Source organism: Parasteatoda tepidariorum, chromosome X1 (genome assembly GCF_043381705.1).
Source record: "Parasteatoda tepidariorum isolate YZ-2023 chromosome X1, CAS_Ptep_4.0, whole genome shotgun sequence".
Classification (NCBI taxonomy): Eukaryota; Metazoa; Arthropoda; class Arachnida; order Araneae; family Theridiidae; genus Parasteatoda; species Parasteatoda tepidariorum.
Window position 1 is genome coordinate 6,910,673 of NC_092214.1, and position 24,625 is coordinate 6,935,297.

The 24,625-nt window shown below is 28.7% G+C and overlaps 1 protein-coding gene across 14 annotated transcripts in view; it reads left to right on the forward strand.

The window, feature by feature from the left end:
* Positions 1-485: 485 nt before the first annotated feature.
* LOC107446425 (ralA-binding protein 1-A) overlaps positions 486-24,625 on the forward strand; it is a 56,351-nt gene continuing 32,211 nt past the window's right edge. For 2 of the 14 annotated variants that reach the window (XM_016061060.3, XM_071187789.1), the window contains exons 1-6: positions 530-1,224; positions 7,216-7,286; positions 13,624-13,744; positions 20,564-20,796; positions 22,161-22,277; positions 22,364-22,567. In XM_016061060.3, the coding sequence (XP_015916546.1) occupies positions 7,217-7,286; positions 13,624-13,744; positions 20,564-20,796; positions 22,161-22,277; positions 22,364-22,567 (745 nt within the window). In that variant the 5' untranslated portion in view covers positions 530-1,224; position 7,216. Of the gene's footprint in view, positions 1,466-7,215; positions 7,287-13,623; positions 13,745-20,563; positions 20,797-22,160; positions 22,278-22,363; positions 22,568-24,625 lie in introns of all 14 variants that reach the window. The other 12 variants (XM_016061063.4, XM_016061058.3, XM_071187792.1 and 9 more) reach the window with 12 other exon arrangements.

Here is a 24,625-nt window from a genome sequence, read left to right on the forward strand (position 1 = left end):
GGCAAGGTTGACTCAGCCTTTCATCCCTTCAGTGGGTCGATAAATGAGTACCAAGCATGCTTGGGAACTAAACACTGGGGGTTCCGCGTTCGGCTGACCACCTGACCGGAACATCTGCTCCTGCACCCCAGAGCCCAAGGTCAAGAAAACTGAGATGGGCACAGTAGGCCTTGGCCCTCTATGGGCTGTCGTGCCGCTGAGTTTTTTTTAGAGAGTTATTAATATGATAATACTGAAGTTTAAAGGCTGAAAGAAAGAACTCGGTACATGTGAAATACTGCAAAAGATACGATGCAATAATATGATGGGGCGTTTTTTCAATCTGCGGCGTAAAAATATATCGGAAGCAGTAACCCGGAAATCTTGCGAGAGCAATTTAACCACTAGCGCCACCACCCATAGCTTTACACGATCACCGATCCATATCAGGTTCTTATATGTTTTTAGCGCCACCTTTTAACTTGAAGTTGAAGCTACTAAAAATCAAAGAAGGAATCATGATATTTATGGAGTAATATCAGTGCATCATGCTTTCTTCTTGTCTATATGTAAATAACCACTGTCAAAGCAATACATATCTTACATTATTCTCTTCGTTGCAAATTTTCTTATGAATTTCGCCCTTTAAATGTTAATAATTGTGGTTGTAGATTTGGTATATGTCTTCGTAAAGAAATATTTTTATTAAAATATTGTACATAGCTTTAAATTTTCGTAGATTTTTATACATTATGAAAAGTAATCTCTAATGAACATTTTATCTAATCAATAAAGCTTTAAAATTTGTTTGTAATTTTTTTACCATTATACAGTACAAGAAAGTGTAGCTACAATTTGAAAAATTTGTTTTTAGCATTATACCGGCGTACAAATGATTCTATTTAGTATGTGACACACTTATAAGAACTTAGGAAGCACTAAACAAGTGAGCCGAAGTTTTTCTAAGGACTGATTTCCCCCCCCCCCATTCATTAAACGTTAGGAATTACCTCTTTCTGTTTAGCTTAAGTATCCCTTGTCTGATGGATGTAAACGTCTGATGGATAATTACGGAGATGCATGCAGAAGTTCGTTGCTGAGGATATTATGAGTTATACCTCCAAAGTTGATGTTTTACAAAAATGATGCAGAAAGAAAAATTTTGAATTGCTACTTCAAATTAGATAGGAAAAACGCCGGGGGTATTTCCGTATCGTGATCTGTCACTCCAAATGGATGAAAAAGGTGCCAAATAGATTTTAAACTTGCAATATTTTTTTTTTGAAAGACAAACAAACTTGTAGATGTTTGCTTAGAGATAGCTACAAGTTATATCTTTCGAGTTGGTCTCTTTCTGTGATGTATTTCTTTAGTTTCTTGCAGGCCACTGCCTGGAAGTTGCCAAGTTTTGGCGATTATTCTGTCACAGATCAAGATATGGAAATCTCCCCAAATGCGGTGCTTCGAACTGATTTTTAGAAAGCTGGTAATAATTTTATTTTACTGTGGGCATATGAATATTATGGGCAGTACGAATATTATGAGATTATGCTGGTTTCTGGAGTGGGCAAATTTTTTGGGAGCCAAGAAACTACAAAATTTTTTGCACATTTCTGGTTTTTGCCTCATAATATTTAAATTGCAAATTTTCATGAAGCTCAATTAAAAATCTTTAAATTCTGCATTAATTGATATACTTAAACTCTAAATTTGGTTTAGCCGTTTGGTCAGAATCGATAATAAAAATTAGCCTCATTTTTCATTTTGGTTCAAAAAAGCTTTACACTTACTCTTAAACATCTGTAACCCAAAACTGCCCTTCCAAGGGAGAAGTAAAAGTTAAGTAAATTAAAAAGCATTTAAATCTGCTTTCAGTTCGTGTACAATTTCCTTATCTTGTTCATTCCTTTGCAAAGATACATAAAAAAATAAATTAACTACTTTCGTTATAATATCAACAAACTTTCGTTTGTTCGGCTTTTTTCTTTCATTTGAGTTTCAACTGTTGCTAAAATTTAATGCTTCATAAATGGTTATTAAGGTGGACATTATTTGTTTCATGTGTAAAGAAGAATAAGAATAGAGAAATAATTAAGAAATGTAGTCTTAAAGCATTTATTGAAGCCAGTAAGAAAAAGATAGTCATCATATATGGCACATTTTGTTTTTAGAAAAAGTGTATTTTGTTTGAAGTGTACCATTGATACCTTCTTGGAGAAAAGGAAAAGCAGACAAATTGCACATGAGATCAGGACTATTGAAACAATAAATACTACAGTCAAACCCTGCTATAGTAAATATGGTTTATAGTGAACTCCTGGATATAGTGAACAAAATGTTCACTTCCATACCTTGCTATATACATATAATATTGTTTATTGTGGATAAAGTGAACCAAAAGAAGAGAGGAAATTGGATATTATGAACTTTTTTCTGTCTTCGACTGATCTTTTCTTCATTTTTTGGGAATTTTGAAATTTCTACATAAAATACATATGCTGTATAAAATACATATAATATATACCACATAAAATACATATAATTTTAAAAACCATCTATTGAGTGAAATGTAGCCATAACCAGTTTGCTTCATCTATCTCAGTTTCCTATCTCTAAATACAGGCCATTCCTAAATTTTTGCTGCGCAAGATGAAGAGTAATAAAAAATAAAAGTAAAAATTTTTTGTTACTACATATTATTTTTTAATAATTTTTGTACATTTTTTTTTTTATTGGTCATTTATTTAAATAATTTGTAATAAAAGGAAGCAGTTCGGAAAAAATAGTTAAAATTGTTTGCAGTACGGATATAGTGAACTCCTGGTTATAGTGAACCGAAATTTCAGTCAATTGAAGGTTCACTATAGAGGGGTTTGATTGTATTAAAGAAAAAGTTTATGAAAGGAATAATGCGTGGAATGTGGCTGCAATAGTACTTTCACCCTTTCAATGCAAGGCAAAATAAAATTTGTCAACATTTTCCAGCGGAGCACCAGCCATCAAAGACATGCTTCAGTTTTTAATGATCTTAAAGCTATGTCTGATCTGGTTTCTGATGAAGAAGCCAATTTAGAGTCCCTATATATGGAAGACAACAAAGTTTAGCTTGTTTACATTACTTTCAAAAGACACTCTCAAAGGTTAATTTCAAATTTGCAACTTTATCTCCAACTGAGGCAGTTGCTCAACAACACTGTCTGAGGGTATGCCTTCAAGTGGAACTATGGAGATAAAACTTTCTTGTAGGCCTGGAATACCATAAAAAATGTTCTGATACCAAATACCACAAAGCTATCACAAGCACCTCACAAACTGCTGAACAATATTTCATGTTCCTGTAAAAATAGATATAAAGCTCCTTGTTCTTATAGGAAGGCTGAAATATTCAGTTATAGGTGCAAACTGCAAGGGCCACACTTGTACTAATTGTCTATCTGAGGATGACATTCTATTGTTTGAAAATATGAGGAAGAATAAATCTTATGTAAAAAAAAAATTCGAACGTGAAGTTCTCAAGGATATTCTTAAAGCGCATGAAAACATTTCTGGACCATCTTCTGCCTAGAGAATCAGAAATTTAAAAAAAAATGAACATTATTTTTGTTATAACCTATTATATATTTTTTTATATTTAGTTATTAGTTTTATTTTGTTAACTTATTTCTTTTTTCTTTGTTTGCTATTAAGTGTGTTTTTATTATTATTATTTGCTACATTGCATTTAACATTTCTGGAAATGCGTCTGTCTTGTTACTCATTGCTATTTTTTTTTATAAGCAATTGGTGATTTAAATTGTCTGAAAAGAAAGCTTTTTCCATAACTTCGTGTTGCTTTGTTACTGCGATTCGAAAAAGAAAATAACGTGTAAATAAACTCCGCTCTAAATGATGTCCCAAATCTACTGTATGTGAAAACTAGAAATCATTGAACTTTAATGTCGATGCGAAAATAAGGAATTAAACATGGTGGTCCAATACTTCTTTCACCTAAGATTCTCAGAACATCTCAGCTAATGCTATCCTAAAAGTTTAAAAAAAGAAAAAATGAATTTGATTCCTTTCAGTATATGCAACAAAAAAAAAAGTTGTCATTTTTGTTTTCTTTTTAGTTTTTCTGTGTAAAAATGAGCAAAATTATGAAAATAGTGTTCCTTGGAAGAATTTGATGCTCTAAAACTTTCATATCTATTATTTTCCAATTAGAGTGGCATTTACAATTCTTGAGTGTTTGTAAGGAAGCATAAAATATTTTTTAAGTGAAGCAAAAATTTTTTCTCAATTTTGATTACTGAAATTCATTAAATCAAATTTAATTAGCAATTATATTATCCCATGCAGAATTTACTGATTTTTAATTTTGTTTTTAGTTAAAGTTTGCGTATAATGCTATCTTTAGAAGTAATGAAGCAATAACTATAAAAGTGCTACACATTTCGCAGATTTTTGGTTTTCGAAAGCTTAGTTCACTTAACAGACCCATATAATTTTTGTTTGGGATGCCCAAGTGAAATAAAATCATTTCCTGCTTTCTGCGAATTAGTTCGAACTAAAAATCTAATTTGACCGGGTTATATTTAAAAATTCGCACTTGTTATAGAAGGAATCGTGTATGTTCTGAACACACAAAAACAGAAAATCAAGACAAAAAGCTAAAAATCAGTACTAATAGCGACAAAATATTTTTTATCAAGAAAATCAGGATTACGAGCTTGCGTTTGTTTAATGCATTTCAATGTCAGCTGAGACAGCATCAAAAATCTCTATACTGTAACAAATACATATACATATCTTTGTTGATTAAATTGAAACAAATTTTAGTATTAATTTGTATTTTGTAGAACAATTTACGAGGTCAAATTTGACTGCACTATAGTGATCTTTGTACATGGTGATGACTACTTTATAATTTTTTTAAACTTACCCTGGTATGCAAAAGAAAAAAATGAATTACTACTTTGAATTAGTCAAATGAATTTTCAATTCAAATGGATTTTGAATTAGTTCCTTAGAAATCAAAATTTAAAATAGTCAGGTATTAAAAAATTTTTAAATTCACTTAAAGAATTCTATGGTGAAGACGTAGTACACAAAAAGTAAAATTAACGTTTAGGGGTCAAAACTTGCAACCACTCTCCTGACCAGGTTATTGGGACCATAGTTCCCAGATTGCAGCTACTTCCTATAGTTTAGGAGTCAGAAATCTAAATCCATAAAAAAAAAAGAAAAATACAGTTATATTTATACAGAGAAAGTATGTTTTTGAGTCTGATTTCGTAACTTAAATAGGACCTGCATTAAATAGTATATTTAAGATCACCCCTTGAACAATTAAGATTTAGTTCTAGTGAGTTTTTATTTTTTAGCAAATTTGACTTTTAAAATATAGAGGCTGCCTATATTATAGTGCTTATAGTTTATTCTACTGTTATGAAAGATGGAAGAATTCTGAAAAAGGAATATATTCTATGGTTGTAATTTAAAATTTTGTAAATTTCATGTTATTAAATATACATAGTATTTCTTTATTACTGCCTTTAATATATATTTTAGAAACTTGACAAGAAAAGTTAAAAAAAAAAAATTAACATCAGGGTACGCAAATTAGTATTCAAACAAGGTAAAAATACAAACTGTATTGAAGTCTAGGGAATCACAAATAAGGAAAAAGGATTGTAAACATCTATACCAGTTGGATTGAATGAGGAAACAAAGAAGGGTTGAATTGTAATTATTCGAACTTTATATTTAATTTGATAATATTTGGCGGTACTAATAGTAATTACAGTTCAACTCTTATCTGATTTCTCTCTCAATTGCACAGGTTTTGATATATTCAGTCATGCCTTTCTTAGAAGTGTAATGTTTATTTCTATGTATTTCAAAGTTTGGATTTTTTTTTTTTGCTTAAATAATAAATTGGTATAGTTCAAACTGTTTATAAAGGGGGGAAAATTCCAACTCTTTCGAATGGAATCTATTTATTTAAATTTTCTTAACAAAGCACAATTTTTTAATATATTGTACAATATGCAATTTAAAGAATTATGAAATGAAAACATGCAATACTTGAATTATATACAAGAATGGCATTGTGGTTAGAAGAAAAGTACTGGAACATCCAACTGGTGCATTCCAGCCCTATTACACTCGTGGGGATAGTCTTTATCTGGAAAATATTATTCCTATATTTTGGTCAGAAGAGCGTTCGGAAGATTGCACCTCATAATTGTAGTTTTTTTTTTGTTGCTTATTTTGCCATCTCAAAAGGGTCATATTTTTAAATTTCATTTCTCAAGAACTAGTCGACTGATTCCCTTCAGATTTTGGATTTTTGTCATTTTAAAATTATGTAGATTAAAATAGAGTAAAAATTTGTTTTCCTTGCAATTCACATTTTTTTTACTGTTAATAAATTGAATGATAAAAATAATAAACATAAATTGAATGAAATGAGGCAAAATACAAAAAAAGTGGAATTAACATTAAGGGGTCAACCGTTATTTTGATCTAAGACCACATTTTCCAGTTTGCAGCTTCCTCTCTCCCCCCCCCCTATATTTTGAGAATGAATTCAAATTTATGGAGAAACAGTTTCACTATTCAGATAAAATACATTTTTGTGTCTGATTTTATGACTTAATTAATAGATAACTGATTAATCAGCATTTTTAAGGTTATGCTCCTAAACCATTAAGATCCCATCTTAGAATGTTAAGATCAGACCATCAGGTTAAAGGTTATTAAGAAAATTCTTTTTTATTTTCCAGACTGTTGTGAAATTTTCAAATGTGACTATCAGCGACGCCCGGTGGCTGAGCGGTAGCGCTTCGCTCTGTCGTGCCACAGGTCCCTGGTTCGATCCAGAGGACGGGCAAGGTTGACTCAACCTTTTATCCCTTAAGTGGGTCAATAAGTGAGTACCAAGCATGCTTGGGAACTAAACACTGGGGGTTCCACGTTCGGCTGACCGGAACATCTGCTCCTGCACCCCAGAGCCCAAGGTCAGGAAAACTGAGATGGGCACAGCAGGCCTTGGCCCTCATGGGCTGTCGCGCCGCTGAGTTTAGTTTTAGACTGTCAGTAATAGAGAAAACCATTACACCTAAATTTGTATTATTTTTTGCCAAGCCTTTTTATTTTAATGATATACTAGCTTCTATAGAAGCTTTGACTACCAGTGTAAATTACTTGCTATCAAAATATATGCTAAAGCAGCTCAATTATCTACTATTTCAGAATGATGGAGAGTCCTGACGTAGCTAAAGATTTTCCTGGATTATATGCTTCAGGAAGCAAAAAAACTAGTGGTATGAAAACTTATGGTATTCTGTAAAGTTTATTTTTAATATTCATTTATTGTTTATCACTATGCCTAAAAAATATAATGCAGTAGAAAGTCTCTTATTTGAAATTGACTATTCTGATTTTGACTACTCTGGAATATAGATTTTTTTTTCGTGTTAAAAAAGTGAACAATATATGTCAATTTTCATCCAATAATATCTTGTTATTAGTTAAAGGGCATTTAAATAACTACCGATTGTTTAATGTCATGAAAGAGAAAAAAATGCAACAGTAAGCAGAAGATCATTTTAACTTTTCCTGTTCCCAAATAAAAACCTATTTGTTTCCTTTTTTTTCTCTCTCTCTTTCTTTTGATATGAAAAGATAGCAAATCACATATAAAGATTTTTTTTAAAGAAAGAGAAAGAAGAAACAAGCTTCAAATTCCAGAATTATTTTATCAAAATAAAAACGAAATTTGGTAAGACTAAATATTTTATAATGCATGATTTAATAAAAAAATATTCAACAAGAATTTCTGAAACTTTTTAATGATAACACATCCAATTTAAAACTGAAATGAAGCTTGTCAATAAGTGTTTCTTTCAAATACCATTAATATTCAGCTTCATTGATATTCATAGGGTTTTCTGGTCGTCAAATTTTGAAAAATTTGAATTTTTTAAAATTATATATTTCGATATCTTATACTATGGGATGTATGTGGGCAGAACCATTTTGCTTGGAAACCATTTGATATAGGTAAAAAACGTGATAATCAGATTGGCGGTTCTGTTTTGTTGAGGGCTGGCACGGAAGGCAATAAGTGCTGCAGGCAATCAGGCTTATATACAAAGATCTGTCACATGCAGGGATGTGATTCTTCCGCGGATTCCCGTTTTTTTTTCTGATTTTTCCATTTTTCCCGCTAATTTCCGCTGAAATTTTTGTTTGCACAAGTTAAAATATATTATGAGGAATTAAATTTTCCACGAAGCAAAAGTAGCGAAGCCCTCTTTCCTTCCTCAAACATTGATTTTCGTATTTACCTGATTTAAAAGTTGAACGTTGTGATTCCTAATCAGGCGATTTAATTGTCGTACATTGCTATTCTTATTTACGAGATTTAAAAATCAATATTGCGATTTGTAATTACGCACTTTTAAAACCCTACATAGCGATTCGTATTCACGCAGGGCTGATTGTGCTCCGTAAAAAATCTGGATTTCCGGATTTTTCACTAACAGTGATCCGGAAGTTTCCGGAGATTGAAGGTCCAGACATTTAAAAAAATCATTGATCACAGAAGTTTCCGGAAATCAAATTTTCAAAGGTGGAACTTAAAAACACAGTTTATTTTATTTGTTTGTAAGGGAGAGCCAGAGAGATACTTTATAAGCTTATAATCATGATTAATATTCATTTTTTATCAGTAAATAGTTGTTTTAATCATAAACTCAAGAAAAAGACATATTTGTAAATTTCAATTACTTCTCCAGGTCATCATAGGTATGTGTAAATGGTATAGGTATGTGTAAAATTGTAAATATAATTTAAGTAAACTATGAAATGTTGAGAAAAAGGAAAAATAAACTTGTATAAATTTTTTTAAATTTAAACTTTTTTTTTTAACTCAAGAAATTTTCCAGAATTTTGGCTTGGGCTCACAATCATCCCTGTTCACGTGAGCTTAAAATCCAGTGTCGTGATTCGCTTTTGCGGTTGTAATATCAAGCATCGATTTTCATATTTATGCGTGCTTTAAAAATTAGACAGTGGGATTCATGTTCGCGCTATTTAGAAATTACGCACCGTGATTCGTATTTACTTGATCTAAAAATTAAGCATCATGCTTTGTATTTTCGCATTTTTTAAATTCGATATAGAGTTTCATATTCACGTGATTTAACTTAATTTAAAATCATGCATGTGATTCATATTTATATATTCATGCAATTTTAAAACTAATCATCGGGGTTTATAATCACATGGTTTACAAGTTAGAAAATTGCACTTTTTTGAATTTTCTCTTTTTTACTTTCCAACTACTCTCATCCCTGCACATGACAATTAATTTGAAAGGTATATTTTCCTGAACAGTCAAAATGATAACTGAATGCTGAATTTGCTCATTAAACATTTTCTCTGAAACATATCCATTAGCGTAAAGATATGGTCAAAATTGCCACTTATTTGACTACTTTGATCATCAATAACGATTTCATGAAGATTGCCAACATGCTGGATTTCATGGGATTCAAATTTGCCCCACAATGTTTAAGTTTTGAAAAAGATGTAACACATGTGTGTTACACGTGCCTTCAATGCTTTTAGAACTGTGCGTCATGACCTATAAGAAGCCAGATCTGTGATCAGACAGGAAGCACTGCACGCCAATGAAATGTTTGAGTTTGAGGAAGGTGTGTGGTTTAATCCATGCATCGTTGATTCATATTAAATCTCAAACAACCAAAGAGGAACATTATCAAATCTTTTAATGCGATTTACCAGAAATAATTTTCTTTTGTTGGGATTACAGAAAAATTGATCAATCAATTTGATATCACTGAGGTAATTTGTAGAGAATTGATGTGATTATGGTTGAAACAACAAAAATTGAAACTTTTCCAAAATAAAAATTTTGTATGTTTAAATGCAAAAAAAGTCTATTGTTTTTAAAAATGTTTCTTCAGCTGTTTTGTCTTTGCTAAAGTGAGAAGGATTGTTTTTATTTTTTAAATAAGTAAAATCTACAAAGCATGCAAAAAATACTGTCTAGTTTGTTTTTAAATAGATTAAAATGAAAGCTTGGTTAATATCTGGTTTTTTTTTTCAGTTAATGCTTTTTTAAGATTTTTTCTATTTCCTGTTTTTTTCTTTAAAATATATCATATTACAACATCCAGTCATATTGCTTTTGAAATATCTCTTTCAGATTATTTTATTTTTGAGGAAAGGAGAAAGTTTATACTTAAAAGTGCTATCATAGATATTAAGAGTATAAAATTTATGAGTAAATAATCTCAAAGTTAAATGTAGGGACATATTTAGAAGACTAATAAGAGGTTAAATTGTTTAACAAATAATTAAAAAAGTTGCACCATGATTTAAGGATAGAGTACCCTAAGACATCATAAGTTCACAATTTTAAAGAATTTGTAATTTCAGATGAAAACTAGGTTTATTTATTATTATGATTTTTTCATGCAGTAGCTCAAAAGTGATGAAATAGAGAAATTTTTTTTTGTTTTGTTAAGATTGGGCTTTTATAAAATTTGTTTCTAATTCTTTGTATTATGAAGTACTTAACCTTTTTTTAAAATAATATATAAACAATTTTACTAATATTAGGGAAATTCTTATAAGTTTTTTTTTTTTTTAAATTTCAAAATGCTGTATATAGAATTGAATAATAAAATAGAATGCAATGAAAGAGTAATTCAAATTGGTTTCTAGTTGGAATATTGCAAATCGACAAAATATCAAAATCTATTCTAAAGAGCATGTTTAGAGAATTTTCAGCTAAAAAGGCATTAAAGAAAAACTTATATTTTGTATGGTATAATCTGACAACTGAATACTCAAATTTTCTAATAAATATTTCATAAAATTTTTTGTGGGAAAAAATTTTGATGAGAACAACAGAATTGTTTTTCTAAAATTTATTGTTGGCCAATGAGGAATATATATATATATATATGTTACCAGCAAAGTATGAAATGCCGGCATTGTATATAATGCCGGATGTTTTTTGACAAGGTATGGAATATGCAAAGTATTACTTACTTTCTCTAGGCATCTATGTAATACCTAGGCATTCTATGGAATGACAAATGGGCAAAGTATGAAAAAAACATCCTGATGAGGTTATTATGTAATTGATGTGCATTTCTCCAAAATAAAAATACTATTCTTAAAAAATAATGAGAATGCCATTAAAAAAAATTCTTCAAATTGCGTAACGAAAAATAAAAGTTGTTCAAAATGAAACAAAATTTTTATATAAAAAATAAGAATTTATCCTACTTGTTGCAACATGGCAGGCTTGAATAACATTTTGAATAACATTTAGACAAATCGGAGATCCATTTTGTACTTTGCTGGTAACACACTCACATATATATATATATACAGTAGGGAACCGATTATCCGGAACGATCGGGACCATCGCTATTCCGGATAACTGATTTTTCCGGTTTTCTGAATCGCTACAAAAAGCCGTTTTTTTTATTGTTAGACCCAACTAAAAAATTTTTTTTGTGGGAACAATCTTAAAAAGAAGAAAAAACGATGGAGTAATACACTAATGATTATTTCCAAAATGATGGTAAGGTNTGCTTCTGCTGGTTAAATGGTATCCTAACTGGAGGGTAAAATTAATTTGCAGGCCATGCAGTGTTTCATCCGCTAATGTACTTATTTTAAAAGTATGTTACAATACTAAATTCTTTATTTTGTAATTTCCTTTTTATGATAATGATTTGTATAAATTGTTTGATTTTAGTGTGCAACAATTTAATTTTGGAATAAAGCAAAACAATGTGAATAAGAATTTTTTTTATGTTGTTCTGCTTATTCATACGTAGCACTAAGTATGATCTATCCTCATTTAAATTTAGTTCTTGCTTGCAACACATTTTTAAGGAAGTTGGTATTTTTTTGTTTTTCTTCATTTTTTAATTATTACTACTTTTAAAATTTCACTGATTAAGTTTTTCGAAGCTCTTTTGACAAGGAAAAATAAAAATAATCCACAGTTTTAATGCTTTATCAGGAGTCTGTTTAGAAGAAATTTGGGTCCGTTAGCGGACCCTTCACAAAATAATTTATCTTTTAATTGGACTCTTCACAAATTTGTTTATTTTCATTATTGTTTTGTTAATCGAATAAACCCTTCCCAGAAAGGGGGGGAGAGGAAAGTAAACAAACTAAGTTTTGACTTCGTCAGGCGCTTCTTCCTTTATTCATCCGAAATGAATATTCTGCATTCAGCAGCATAGGCTAAATATCAAATATTTGTATGTTGCATCTCTAATTTTGTAGCAACAATTGCTGTTTACTTTTTAAAATTTAATTTTTTTTAATTCTAATTTTACATTGTTGAGCATAATCTTGTATGTCTTTACACTTTAAAAACTCCTTGAAAAAGTTTTTTGCAATAACAGGACCCTATTTGCACAAATTCACAAAAGCAGGACCCTGGTTGAAAGAATGTAACTTAACGTTTATTTTATATTCACAAATACTCGAGTAATTTTTTCACAATTTTTCAAAAATGGACCTTTCACAAAATGTCTGGACATACTCCTTATATATATATATATATACAGACATACATATATATATATATATATACACATGTAGTGAAACCTCCAGAAAGGACTCTCTTTAGCGACCTCCCCTTTTAGAGGCATGGATTTTTTTTTTCATAGACTTTGTGTTGAAGAAAGCCTTTCGGAGAGACCATCAAAACCTCCTCCAGTGACCTGGCAAACCTTTGCACCCAATGTGGAGAAGGTCAAATAAGGAAACACAAAAATATCAAAACAAAAAATATTAACAAAAAGAATAAGTAGATTCAAATGTATTCAAAATATTTGTGAGTGGCTTTCATTTAGAAAGCTCTTTTTTACGATATCTGAAAGAAATCGACAATTTCATGTTGCAGAAAGAGGATACTATCAATGATTTATTTTTAGAGTTGAAAGTTAAATTAGAAAAAAAAGTTATTTTAGATAAAAACTCACCATCTCAAACAAACCTCTTCTAATTTTTTTAAGCTAATTTTTATGATATAAAATTTAATGCTAACTTAAACAAAAGCTTAATTATTTACTTATTTCAAATAGCTCTATCATTCAAAAGTGGTAAAAATTTTTTTACACATAATTATATTGAAGGGCATTTTTATTGTTGTTGATTTTATCCATCAATCCGGTTTTCATGATGCCAACGCAAATGGATTTTCTGCACCTAGAAAATGACACTGAGTAGAATTAAAATTGCTTGCCGAAAATCATGTACCCTTGATAACATTTTGACGATAATAAAGGTAAACCTTAAGAACGACCAACCTCCATTGGCGACCATTTTACTGTGGAATGAAGAGTAGTCACTCCCGAGAGGTTTCTCTGTATATAATATTTCTCTCCTGAAGGATTTCTAACTGTTTTGTACTACTTTAAGCCCCTTTTAATTTATTCTATATATTTTATAAAGTTTAATTTAATGTTTAGGTTTCTGAGAAAGTAACTGCTATTTTCATAATTTTCTGCTGCAACTATTTATTAAAAATACAAAGAAATTAATTTATTAAGTTTAAAATTATGGAGATCTTTAGCATAATTATTTTTATTGCAGATAGTGAAGAAGAAAAGTTAACTCGATTAGATATTCTTGGAAAAAAGAAAGACTCTAAGAAAGATAAAGGTTACAAAGTATTTGAAGGTGAAAGCTCTGATGAAAATTTGGATGAATCAAGGTATGTTTTTGTTATTTGATTCTGCTATATATTGATTTGTTCAAGCAGAGAATTTCAGGAATATTTTTACATTTAAAATAGGTGCACCTGACCATCTAACAGAAAAATGCTGAAATGTAAACTAGTAAAAATAAAGTTCTGTAAATAATTTGAGTTTTGAAATAACTTGAAGAAAAAAAATGAAATTATTTTAATCTTTTAATTTTACAAACAGAAAAAAAAGTTTGATAAATTTTTATTTTTAGATTCTTTTAGTCATCGGGGGAAATTATTTTTATTGATTCATAAAATAAATCCTTCTCTTTCTCCTAGTAACTGCTTTACTCTTAAGCTTTTATGAATTTCGAATCAAAAACGCATCCTTAGTTTATACGTTCACTGATTTAAATTTTTACTTATCAGCAGTTCTGTGGATAGAACGTGATAATTTTATTTTTAAAATTCTCATCTCAATTGATCATTCACATAAAAAACTCACGTCATTTTCTACCTACAAATGGTCCTGCACACATTTTTTCGGCTGAAACACCTGCCTATCTAGAATTAAATTTGAGAAAAATTCCTAATACCACGGTTTTCTGCTAAGAAGGTAGAAGAAATAATGTTGAACCAATAAAAATGTGTGAATATTTGAAGGCAGTAAAGATAAAATGTCAAACTTCCAGCTGGTTAAAGTTGGTTTAAATAATTGGTAGAATATACATTTAATAACTTTTTCTTAACTCTTTATTTAAAACTAAAGTGTATGCAATGTTTTCAATTTTAAAATTGAACACCAAAATGTGCTTTCTTGAATAAACTTATCTCCTTTTAAAACAATTGTCTTTCAATTTGTCAATTTATACTTTCAATGAACTTTTCACTTATGAGGATAAATCACTTACTAAATAAATTAAGGATTTATATTGAAAATTTTCATTGTTTATTCTGATTTTATTTGCCAATTTTTAAAAAAAGGTGTGTATGAGTACTTTTGCCCAGCAAATAATAGCAGAAAATTTATTACACTATAAAAATACTGTCGAACTAAGTAATTTAAATACATAGTGAATACATAAAATTCTTATTGCTGATCAGAATTTTTGCAAAAACTGACCGTGCACAAATAGTTAAAATAATGTATCAATAATACTTGAAAATTTGTAATATCTCAGTTGTCTGAATAATTGTATGTTTACGTCTGTATGTGCTTCTATTTGCAAATGTATAGTAAACTATATAATACTTCTATTAAAGATTTGGAGATTATATCATATGTAAGAAATACAGTGTAATGTCTCATATCCTGACGTCCCTTTTCTGGAAGGATCGATTTCCCGGACACTTTTTAACAATCAAAATAAACATCTCTTCATCTTCCCCTTTCTTTTTTTAAAAAAAAGGTCTTTTGACGCGTTTTCTCTTTTAGAACACTGAACCAACACCTATCTTGGTGGTGATGACTGAACCCATAGATCACAAAGGGGAACAGAAGATCTACCAAGACCATTGAGTGACCATTAATGACGCTCCTACTCTGGAATGCAGGAAAAAGAGGGAGATTTGTTTTCAAAAGACCGCAACTACGTCCCCTCCCCCCTCTTTTCCTATGCAGCTGGCTAATAAAAGAGGCATTTCCTGGAGCCTTTTTATTGAAAGAAAAGGGTAAACGCAGCAAGCGTTAACGTGGAGGGGGAGTCTAAATGGAACATTTGAATAGGTCTAAAAGGATACACGTCCTTGAGAAACATTCCTTCTTCCCCATACCATGTAATATTTAGGAGGCGGGGGAAAAAAGGGGGTAACAGTCTTTCTTTAGCAGATTCTTTCAGTCATACAAGAAAAAATAAAGAGAACCCCATCAGCGTGCCCCGTCTTTATGCTTGATTGATAGCCGGTGATTGGAGAGAAAACAATAATTTGTCACTTCCCTGCCCTCAACTTGAATGATCTCCTCTCTACACTTATTTTCTTTCACAAATAAGGCGGAAATGAATTTTTCTCCTCCACCTACCCACCTTAATGAATGACGGGAATTTCCCTTTCTTGCTTAAATCGTTCTAGTTAAAAATGGCGGATTATTATTTTCACATCTGTCAATTTTTTTTTCGTTTTCTATATTTTAAGCTATTTTTTTTCTTCTAATATTTCATATTTGATTGATTGGATAATCTAATACTAGAACATTATTCCCCTTAAAAAATAATGTTTATTTATTTTTGCTTCTTAGATTTAGATCATTTTAAGCTTTGTTCCAGAATGAAGTGAAATTCCCCTTCCTTCTTGAATCGTTCTAGTTCAAAATGGCGGATTAATATTTTCATAACTGTCAAATTTTTTAGTTTTCTATATTATTAGCAATAATATTTTTTTTCTAATACATATTTTATGTTTGATTGATTAGATATTCTAATACTAAAACATTATTCCCCTTAAAAATAATGTTTATATATGTTTTGCTTCTTAGATTCAGATCGTTTATTAGATCATTTTAAGCTTTGTTTACCTTGGGGGTCAATTATACAAAAAAATTTATTATACGGACTTCTGGAAGTCCCACCGATTCCAGATACGCGACCTTACTCTGTTATATAAAATGAACATCGATGTCAACTTGTATGGTAATTAATTAAGACTTTTCTTACATAGTGGTAGCAAAATAATAACTGCTGAATTAGGAAAATTTTTCAACAAATTAGCCTATGTACTTTGCCAACAGTTAACAGCTTAACTATTACAGGGCTTATAATTAATGGTGATCCATTGGCCGCTAACAATTAACTCAGACCACCATAAAATAAATTATCAGTGATCTACTTGACCAGCAATCTATGTAAAAGAATGATGATGTTTTGGTTTTTTGATTTCTGATCAATGACTAAATTTTCTTAATTTCTACCTAATCTTGCATGCACATTTTTGAAATATTGATTAATCATAGTAGGCAAAAAAATAATCTTTTTTCAAATTTGAAAAACAAAATGTATAGTTGAACATGCATATAATGTTAATGCTAAGAATAATCTTCCTCAGGGATCCTACAAATTTGAAGCAATGTTTTTATCAAATGCAATGCATATCAAAACTGAATTTAGCATCAACTAACACTGGGTGATTTAAAACATTTTAAATCATGATCTATCCTGAGTTAGGCATAGTGATATGTCACAAAATTATATGCTTTCAAATAGATTTTATGATACAAAAAGTCAGGTTTGATTTGAAACCACACAATCAGAAATCTTAAATTGAAAAAAAAAAAAAAAACTCACATAAAGGAAAGATAAATATAAAGAAAGATTGATTTTAAAGCATAGCTTTAGCTAAAGCATAGCTTTAAATAAAAAAATAAAATTGGATTGATCAAGGTTTGTTTTAATTTTTTTTTTTAAATCAAATGAATTAAAAATTTATTGGTTTAAAAATAATAGAATTCTATCAAAATATTTTACATACTTTAAAAGAAATTGTTTAAAAGTAAAAAAAGATAGATTAAAAGCAAAAGTTCTGTATTTTTTAATAAAACAATGTTTTCAATTCGATTTTTTTTTAATTAGATGATGAGTAACTTCTTAAGAATATGCATGTTACAGGCTATTGAAATATTTAAGTAAAATTTTAAATATTACCTTTACAAATAATATTTCCTTCAATTATGTATATAATAAAACAATTTAAATAATCACATATGATTAACTATCTGATCATATGAATTATTAATATGAATCTATTAATATGAATTGATTGGTTCAATTTATGAAAATAATATATACGCATTTATCACAAGTTTAAGACATATATGTTCAGAAATTTTTTTTTTTTCAAAATAAGTTAAATTAAACGTTGTGAAATTTCCATGACAAATATTTCTTTAGAAAATACTACTTTATATTGCATGAAAAATTTGATTAAAAGTAATGAAAACTTTAAAAAAATTAATTTAAATACTTCCAATACAGTAATAGGATGTTCAACATTTTCTAAAAATAATTAATGCTTGTATTTTATATACAAAACCATTAATTTTCTGGGTTTTTCATATTCTAGTTTATTTCTAATTTTTGAGTGCACTTAGCCAGGTGTAGAAAGTGGAAAATAAACTTCTCACTGAAGCAAAAGTAAATAACTGCTTTACTGCTTTTTCTTTGTATGCTTCATAAAAATTAGAATGTCAAGTATCCCTTCTATTTTTCAATGAGGGACGTTTCAGATACAATACTTTCTCAAAGATATTCATCGAAATAATCTACTGTAGCTAAGAATTTCATAATTAATTCTATGAAATTGCTAGAATATTTCTCATTTGCTTGATCAGAACAGAGACAGAAGTAAATAACTGCTCTATTTTTTCTTCATACGCTTAATAAAAATTGGTATTACAAATATGTCTATCACTGTTTCACAGGATACGTTTGAGATACAACAACTTTCTCGAAGATGATCATAGAAAAGATCTGCCCTAGCTATGAATTTTGTAATTGTTATGAAATTGCTAGAATATTTCTTCTTTACTTGGTTAAAATCTTTCTTCTTTTCATATTCATTTAGTTTTTATCTCAAAAATATGAATGAATCAATCTTATTAGCTAGGAAATAGTTATAAAAGAAAGATAAAAAAAAGTAACTTACGTGTTGAATAAGAAAAGGTAATTTTTTTTTTCTTTTTGTATGTTGTGAAAAACATTTCTGATAATAGTATGATGATGATAACTAATGTAAAGAACATTTCTGATGCTACTGAAACAGAATCCTTAGGGAGTAAGGTATTTTATTGTCACTAAACATGGAAAGTTTTAAAATAGCTTCCCTTTCTCCGAAAATTATGCAAACTTGTTGATACAGATTTTATTTTACGTACATGACTTATAGGAAATAGGTTTACATTGTATTGAATTTTGCAGAAAACTGATAAATAGTTACATGTTAGACACAAATCTTTTAAAATTTAAATTAGCAATTTTTTTAAAAATAATCCAAATTGGTTATATCATGATTTTAATTATGATTTAAATGAATGAACCCTAAATAAAATATTAAGTTAGATTCCCGAATTCCAAAAGAAAATGTAAATTAATGTGGGCTTTATTTTAATTTTTTGAAAATAAAAATAACTACATATAAACAAGTTTGAAAATAACAATAAAATTCTAAAAAAAATATTTAACTTTGCGTGCATTGAACAAAATGTTTAAAAAACTTAAAGGAAAGGGAATAATAAGATAAAATAAATAGTTGTAGGTAATAATAGTATTTAAAAAAAAAAGAAACACCGCTATCAAAAAATTGATATATTTCTTATAGATAAAAGAATTAAAATTATTGACTTATGGCAGAATTTTAAGAAGAAGAAAAATGAGTGCAAGCTGAATATTAATTTCTTATAAAAAAAACCAACTAAGAATTTATTAATTTAAAAATAATGAATTTTATTATAAAACTATATTCACATACAATGAAAACGTTTTCTTTCTTTCTTTCTTTTTTTTTTTTGAAAAAGAGAAGGGGGAAGAAACAAATTTAATACAACAAAGTATATTTAAATACAAAATATTACTGTTAAATAACTCTTTAAAATAAAAAAGGATTGAAGGAAAACCCTTTCAATCATGCAAACATATACCATGCATAAAACAGTACTAATAAAAATCATATCCTCTGCTACGAGGCATTTATGGTAGAAAACAAAAGTAATATTTGAATTCATAAAACAAAAAATTGAATTCATAATAGTAATACTGACTATTTATGAGTAATGTTCAAAACTGCTGTGAATTTCCATAGTTTTCAAATAAATATATATATTTACTATACTTAATGGATCAAAAAATAGACAATAAACAATTAAATAGACAATATAATACAATAGTTTGGCAAATAAAAGAAGCAGAAGTATAAAAAGCAGACTAAAACAAAAATGCCTGTAACTAATGCATGCAAATAAGTGAGCCAAACTTTCTTCTTTTCCTTTAACCATTGCACATTTTTTATGTTTTTTCATTATATAAATGTGTTCTTTCTGATTAGAATATTCATAACTACTAACATTTAAATCGATAAAATCTGTATTTGTTTTCTCTTTTTATTGGATAATAAAAAAAATTCAATTCAAACTGTTCTACGTTAGCTGGAACATTACATATTGCAGCATAAACAGTACTTAAAGTTTAGGTTTGCTGTGAGTATAAATTGATATAAACTCATAAAAAAATCTTGAAACATAAACAAAATAGTAACGGCTCTGAAAAATGCTGCATCTATGTTGTCTTTCCTGAGTCACACTGGCTTATAATATTTTTAAACATTTTACTGACTTGTATTAAGGTAATACTCTAATGAAAAATCAAATAGCTACCTACTTATTCATTATCACAAAAGGTAATCAGTCTTCTTCATTGGACCAAAGGCTATTATTTTTACTTCTTTAATATTTACATAACATAAATATAACATATAAGCTGCGGTACACATAGTATGAAAGGTTATAATTACAATAATATGTGCAAAACTATAAAACTGTTTAAATTGATACCAAAATATTTGACCCAATGGTACCAACTTTTCCCTAATTCCCCAAAGTCTATAAAAAATATCAAAAGTTGGAATATCAAAAATTCTTATATTGTACACATAGAGAATATAATTTTAAATTAAACTAATCAATCAGAGTGATTAAACATTAAAAAGTGAGATTTAAATTCTTAATTTTTATTTTCTATGGTCTCTAAATTATATTTTTGAGTTGTAATTTTTTTATTGATACTTTTATTCTACTTCCTTTACTTATTATTATGAGAAGATTTTTATTGTATTATTAAAATGTTCAGTTATTTTTGCTTGCAGAAGTCCTGGAAAAAGTAAAAAGAAGTCCTTTAAATTTCCTGGAAAAGATCGCAAAGAAAAAAGTAAAGTAAAAGAGAAAAAAGAGGAAAAGCTAAGCAAAAGGAGTAGCAAAAAAGAAATTAGAGATAGTAAAACTGATATAAAGGATATTGAAAAAGTTAAGAAGAAAAAAGAAATTAATTTAATTAAATTAAAACACAAGAAAAAGAAGAGTGTTACTCAGGATGCAAAAGGTATAAATTTTGAAAATATTATATGTCAGCAAAATATTTATCTTTAAATACCAAGCATGGATTAAATGTACTTTTACTAAATTCTTAAGAGCTGATTAAATCAATAAATACTTTTGCTTAATCAAATGAACTCCAGATAGTTAAAAGATAAAGCCATAAAAATTCAATTATGAAAACATCATTTTTTGACTTTACAAATAATAAAATTAAAATAAAGCTATTGGATTTACTCAATACTTAAACTTTTATTCTAGGTATACCATTCTCTTATTCAACAAATATATGTTTTTAAGGTCTCCTTCAGACAAAATGAATTCCATATTTCTAGATTTACAGATTTTTCTGTCCCATTTTAAGTATGCATTGGTTTTTTTAGGAGGTTATCAGTTAGTTACCTAACTGCATTCATATTTTACACTTTATTATTAGCTTGTCTAACCTCTGAACACCTAGAAGAATAGAATGGAGAACTCTAAGTTGAATATATTTAAAATTATGTGTGAAATGTGTTATGGTGGCAAGTAAAATCAAGAATAGAATTCATTGCTAGAAAAGTGTTTTATTGTGTCTTGCAAATTGTTAATTATATATAACATAAAAAGCTTTGATACAAAAATTTTATGTTATTTCTTTGTCTTAATTCTCTTTTTTAAGTTAGTAATTCACATCTGCGTTTTTAGCTCTAAATTTAGATCAAAATGCAATAATTATCATAATAAGTTTTTTTACTTAAAGGAAAATGAAATCCTGCGAGAAACGTTTCACAAAGTATTCTAGCCTGTTTTAACTGTTAAATTATTCCTTGTTAAATTATTCCTTATTGGGGATAACCTGTAAAATTTTTACTTTAAAATCCTGAGCGTATACGTCAGTGATGCACGTCATTTTCAATTTGATTCTGATGCTTTCTCTACTATTAAAAATTATTAAATAAAATACTTCACTTTTTCCATGCGCAATGCTTGTATTTATTCCTAGCTTAGACAGACTGCAATACCATCTTATTTATATGTGTGTGTATCAATTATATTCATAAATATATATCAATTATAAATTGCAGAAAAAAGAAAAATATAAGATTTAATTACTTTTAAATAAAATAAATCACTTAAATTTTAAAATATTTTTTGCAGAGCTTTGAAGTACACAATGAGCTGATAAACGGTGTTGAAATATTCGCATGCACAGAAATTACATTATCATTTGGACTTTCGAAATACTTTTAAGAAAATAAAGATTAATCTCCATAGTTTCAAATTTTTTAAAACACAGTTTTATTTAATTTTAAAATTCTTTTCATCACTTTTAAAATAAGGCTCTTCTTTAAGTTTCTTTCATAAATTTTCTGTATTTTGTTTCTGTAGAGGAAAAACCTATATTCGGTATACCTCTTCACGTGGCAGTTGAAAGAAATAAAACTCGTGACGGTGTTGAGTTACCTGTCATCATTCGAGAATGTATAGATTATATAGAAGAACATGGTTTGTACATTTTATTTTTGTCATTGGTAAATAATTCAGTTAGTCCGAAACTTAAAATACTTATTTTAATTATTTATATAATTTAGGTTTAGCCTGTGAAGGTATTTACCGAATCTCTGGATTAAAATCCAAAGTGAGGCAATTAAAGGATCAATACAATCGTGGGGAAAAAGTATATATGTATGAGCATGAACCTCATGTTGTCGCAAGTTTGGTAAAGCAATATTTACGTAATCTTCCAGAACCAATTCTGACTTCAGAATTAGCTCCAAAATTTGAGGAGGCTGCAGGTTAGTTAATTTTAATTTTCTTTCATAGTATAGTGTGAAAATGTTTAGAATATGTGAGTCTTTTTCTTAACCCTTCAATACCAATGATGCACATATGTGGTGACAATTTTTTTTCTTCCGGTTTTTAAGCAATTTTTAATATGTGATCTGTGTTTATTATTAAATTATGGTGGTTGTTTGCTATAAATCCTACTGCTTGTAAAAAAGTTATATTTTTGTTTATTACTTGTCTTTTATTTAACATTTATTTAAAAATCTTTCATTTCCTTTAGTCTTTACTATTGTACTATACTGTACTATAGTCCATTTGTTGCCTAAGACAGACAAACATACATTTTCTTTTTTTAAAAAAAATATAAATGTTTGTTTGATATCAGAACAATTTTAGTGTTTTATGACTCATTTATCTGATATGTACATGTGCATACTTGGCAATGCTCTTACTTTTATTACAGGTAATAAAAGTTGTAATAAAATATACATATTTTTACATGTACTTTGTTTATTACTTTTGCTTGTACTTTTGTTACATGTTTAGAGCATAACTGCAAGTATTTGTAACCAGAGTATAAATGAAAATTGTTAAATTTTTCAAATTTTTTTTAATGATTTTCTCAACAAAAAAATAAATTTTCTAAAATTTTTAAAATTAATAAATTTTTTAAATTACTAAATTTAATATTTTTAACTATAAATATATATAGCTGTAAAAGATAGCTTTATCTATGACTTAAACTACAAATAAATACAGTTTCAAATAAAATGTATTCACTCATAGTTTTTGTGAATCTGTCCATGACACTTCAAAATAAATAGAAGACTATGGGAGAAGGACGATTTATGTCCATAAAAGTTGATTCAGAGGAAAAATAATTTTGCACACGAAAAGGACTGGTTTTTCCCCAGTTCAGCTCCTTTTCACTGTGTAAAAACTCTCGAGGAAAACCAATTTTTCATTTATTGTTATGTGAAGGCTTAGTAATCCTCAAAATGCAACAGATTTGTTATTTTTGTGATAAATGGAAATTAATCATTTTTGCCCTCTTGGTCTTCAATTGTTGGTAACTGTAACATAAGTCTTTATTGTATTGTAAGTGCAAATTGTGTCGTCACTGTAACATTAATAGCAATAAAGCCTGCTAAATTTTAAATTAAGCTTTCCTCGGTAGTGTATAAAAAGAGTTTGCAAGCTGACATTGCAAAATTATTTGTTGATTTTTATGAGATTTTTACTATTCATCAAATTAAACTGGTTAGGTATAGCTGTTGAGCAAAATTGGAAAAAAATTGTTGAAACTGAAAGTTCTGCTTATCCTGACCATGATGTTTTAGAAAAAAGTTTGGCACATTACTGAAGCTGAAAATATCACCTCTCTCACCAGCTACTGAAAAGTTCAGAACAAATATAACCCCCTAGATTGACATGGAAAACATATCAATTTTGCATCTATCTATAAAAATTTTTACATCATCATCATAAAATATTCTTCTATGCCTTTTAGTGTTCCATGCGGAGAATTAATTCAGTGTTACAAAATATGTTTTAAGAAATTAGGAAACCATTGTTTTTCAAAATTAATAAGAATGTCTTATAAAGTTTTTTTTATGTGTTTAATCAGTAACTGTTTATATTTGTGCGCTCACATTTTAAATAAAAGTTTGTTACTTTGAATTAACAATTTTTCTTAGTATACTTAAAAATTTTTAAGTTTTTGTTTTGTATTTTTAATTCACTTTTGCTTTAAATGGTTGTTTTTTTATTTTTATTTTTAAAAGTGTCATTCTTAAGTATGTATAGTGCACAAGAAAAGTGGACCACCCTGCATAACTTTTGATCTAATGATCAAATCTACATATTCTATAACTCAATTTTAATGGCTCGGTGGAAATGAGCTAGCTGACGAAGCAGCACAGGCTGGCTCTAATGCAATTTTCTGGGGCCCTGAACCTGCGCTGGGAATTTCTCCCTCCTCATTTAGGGCAACCATATTCAAGCTCTACGGCAAGATCGCCCATGAGCAGTGGCGCGCTGCTGACGGTCAAAGACAAGCTAAGGAG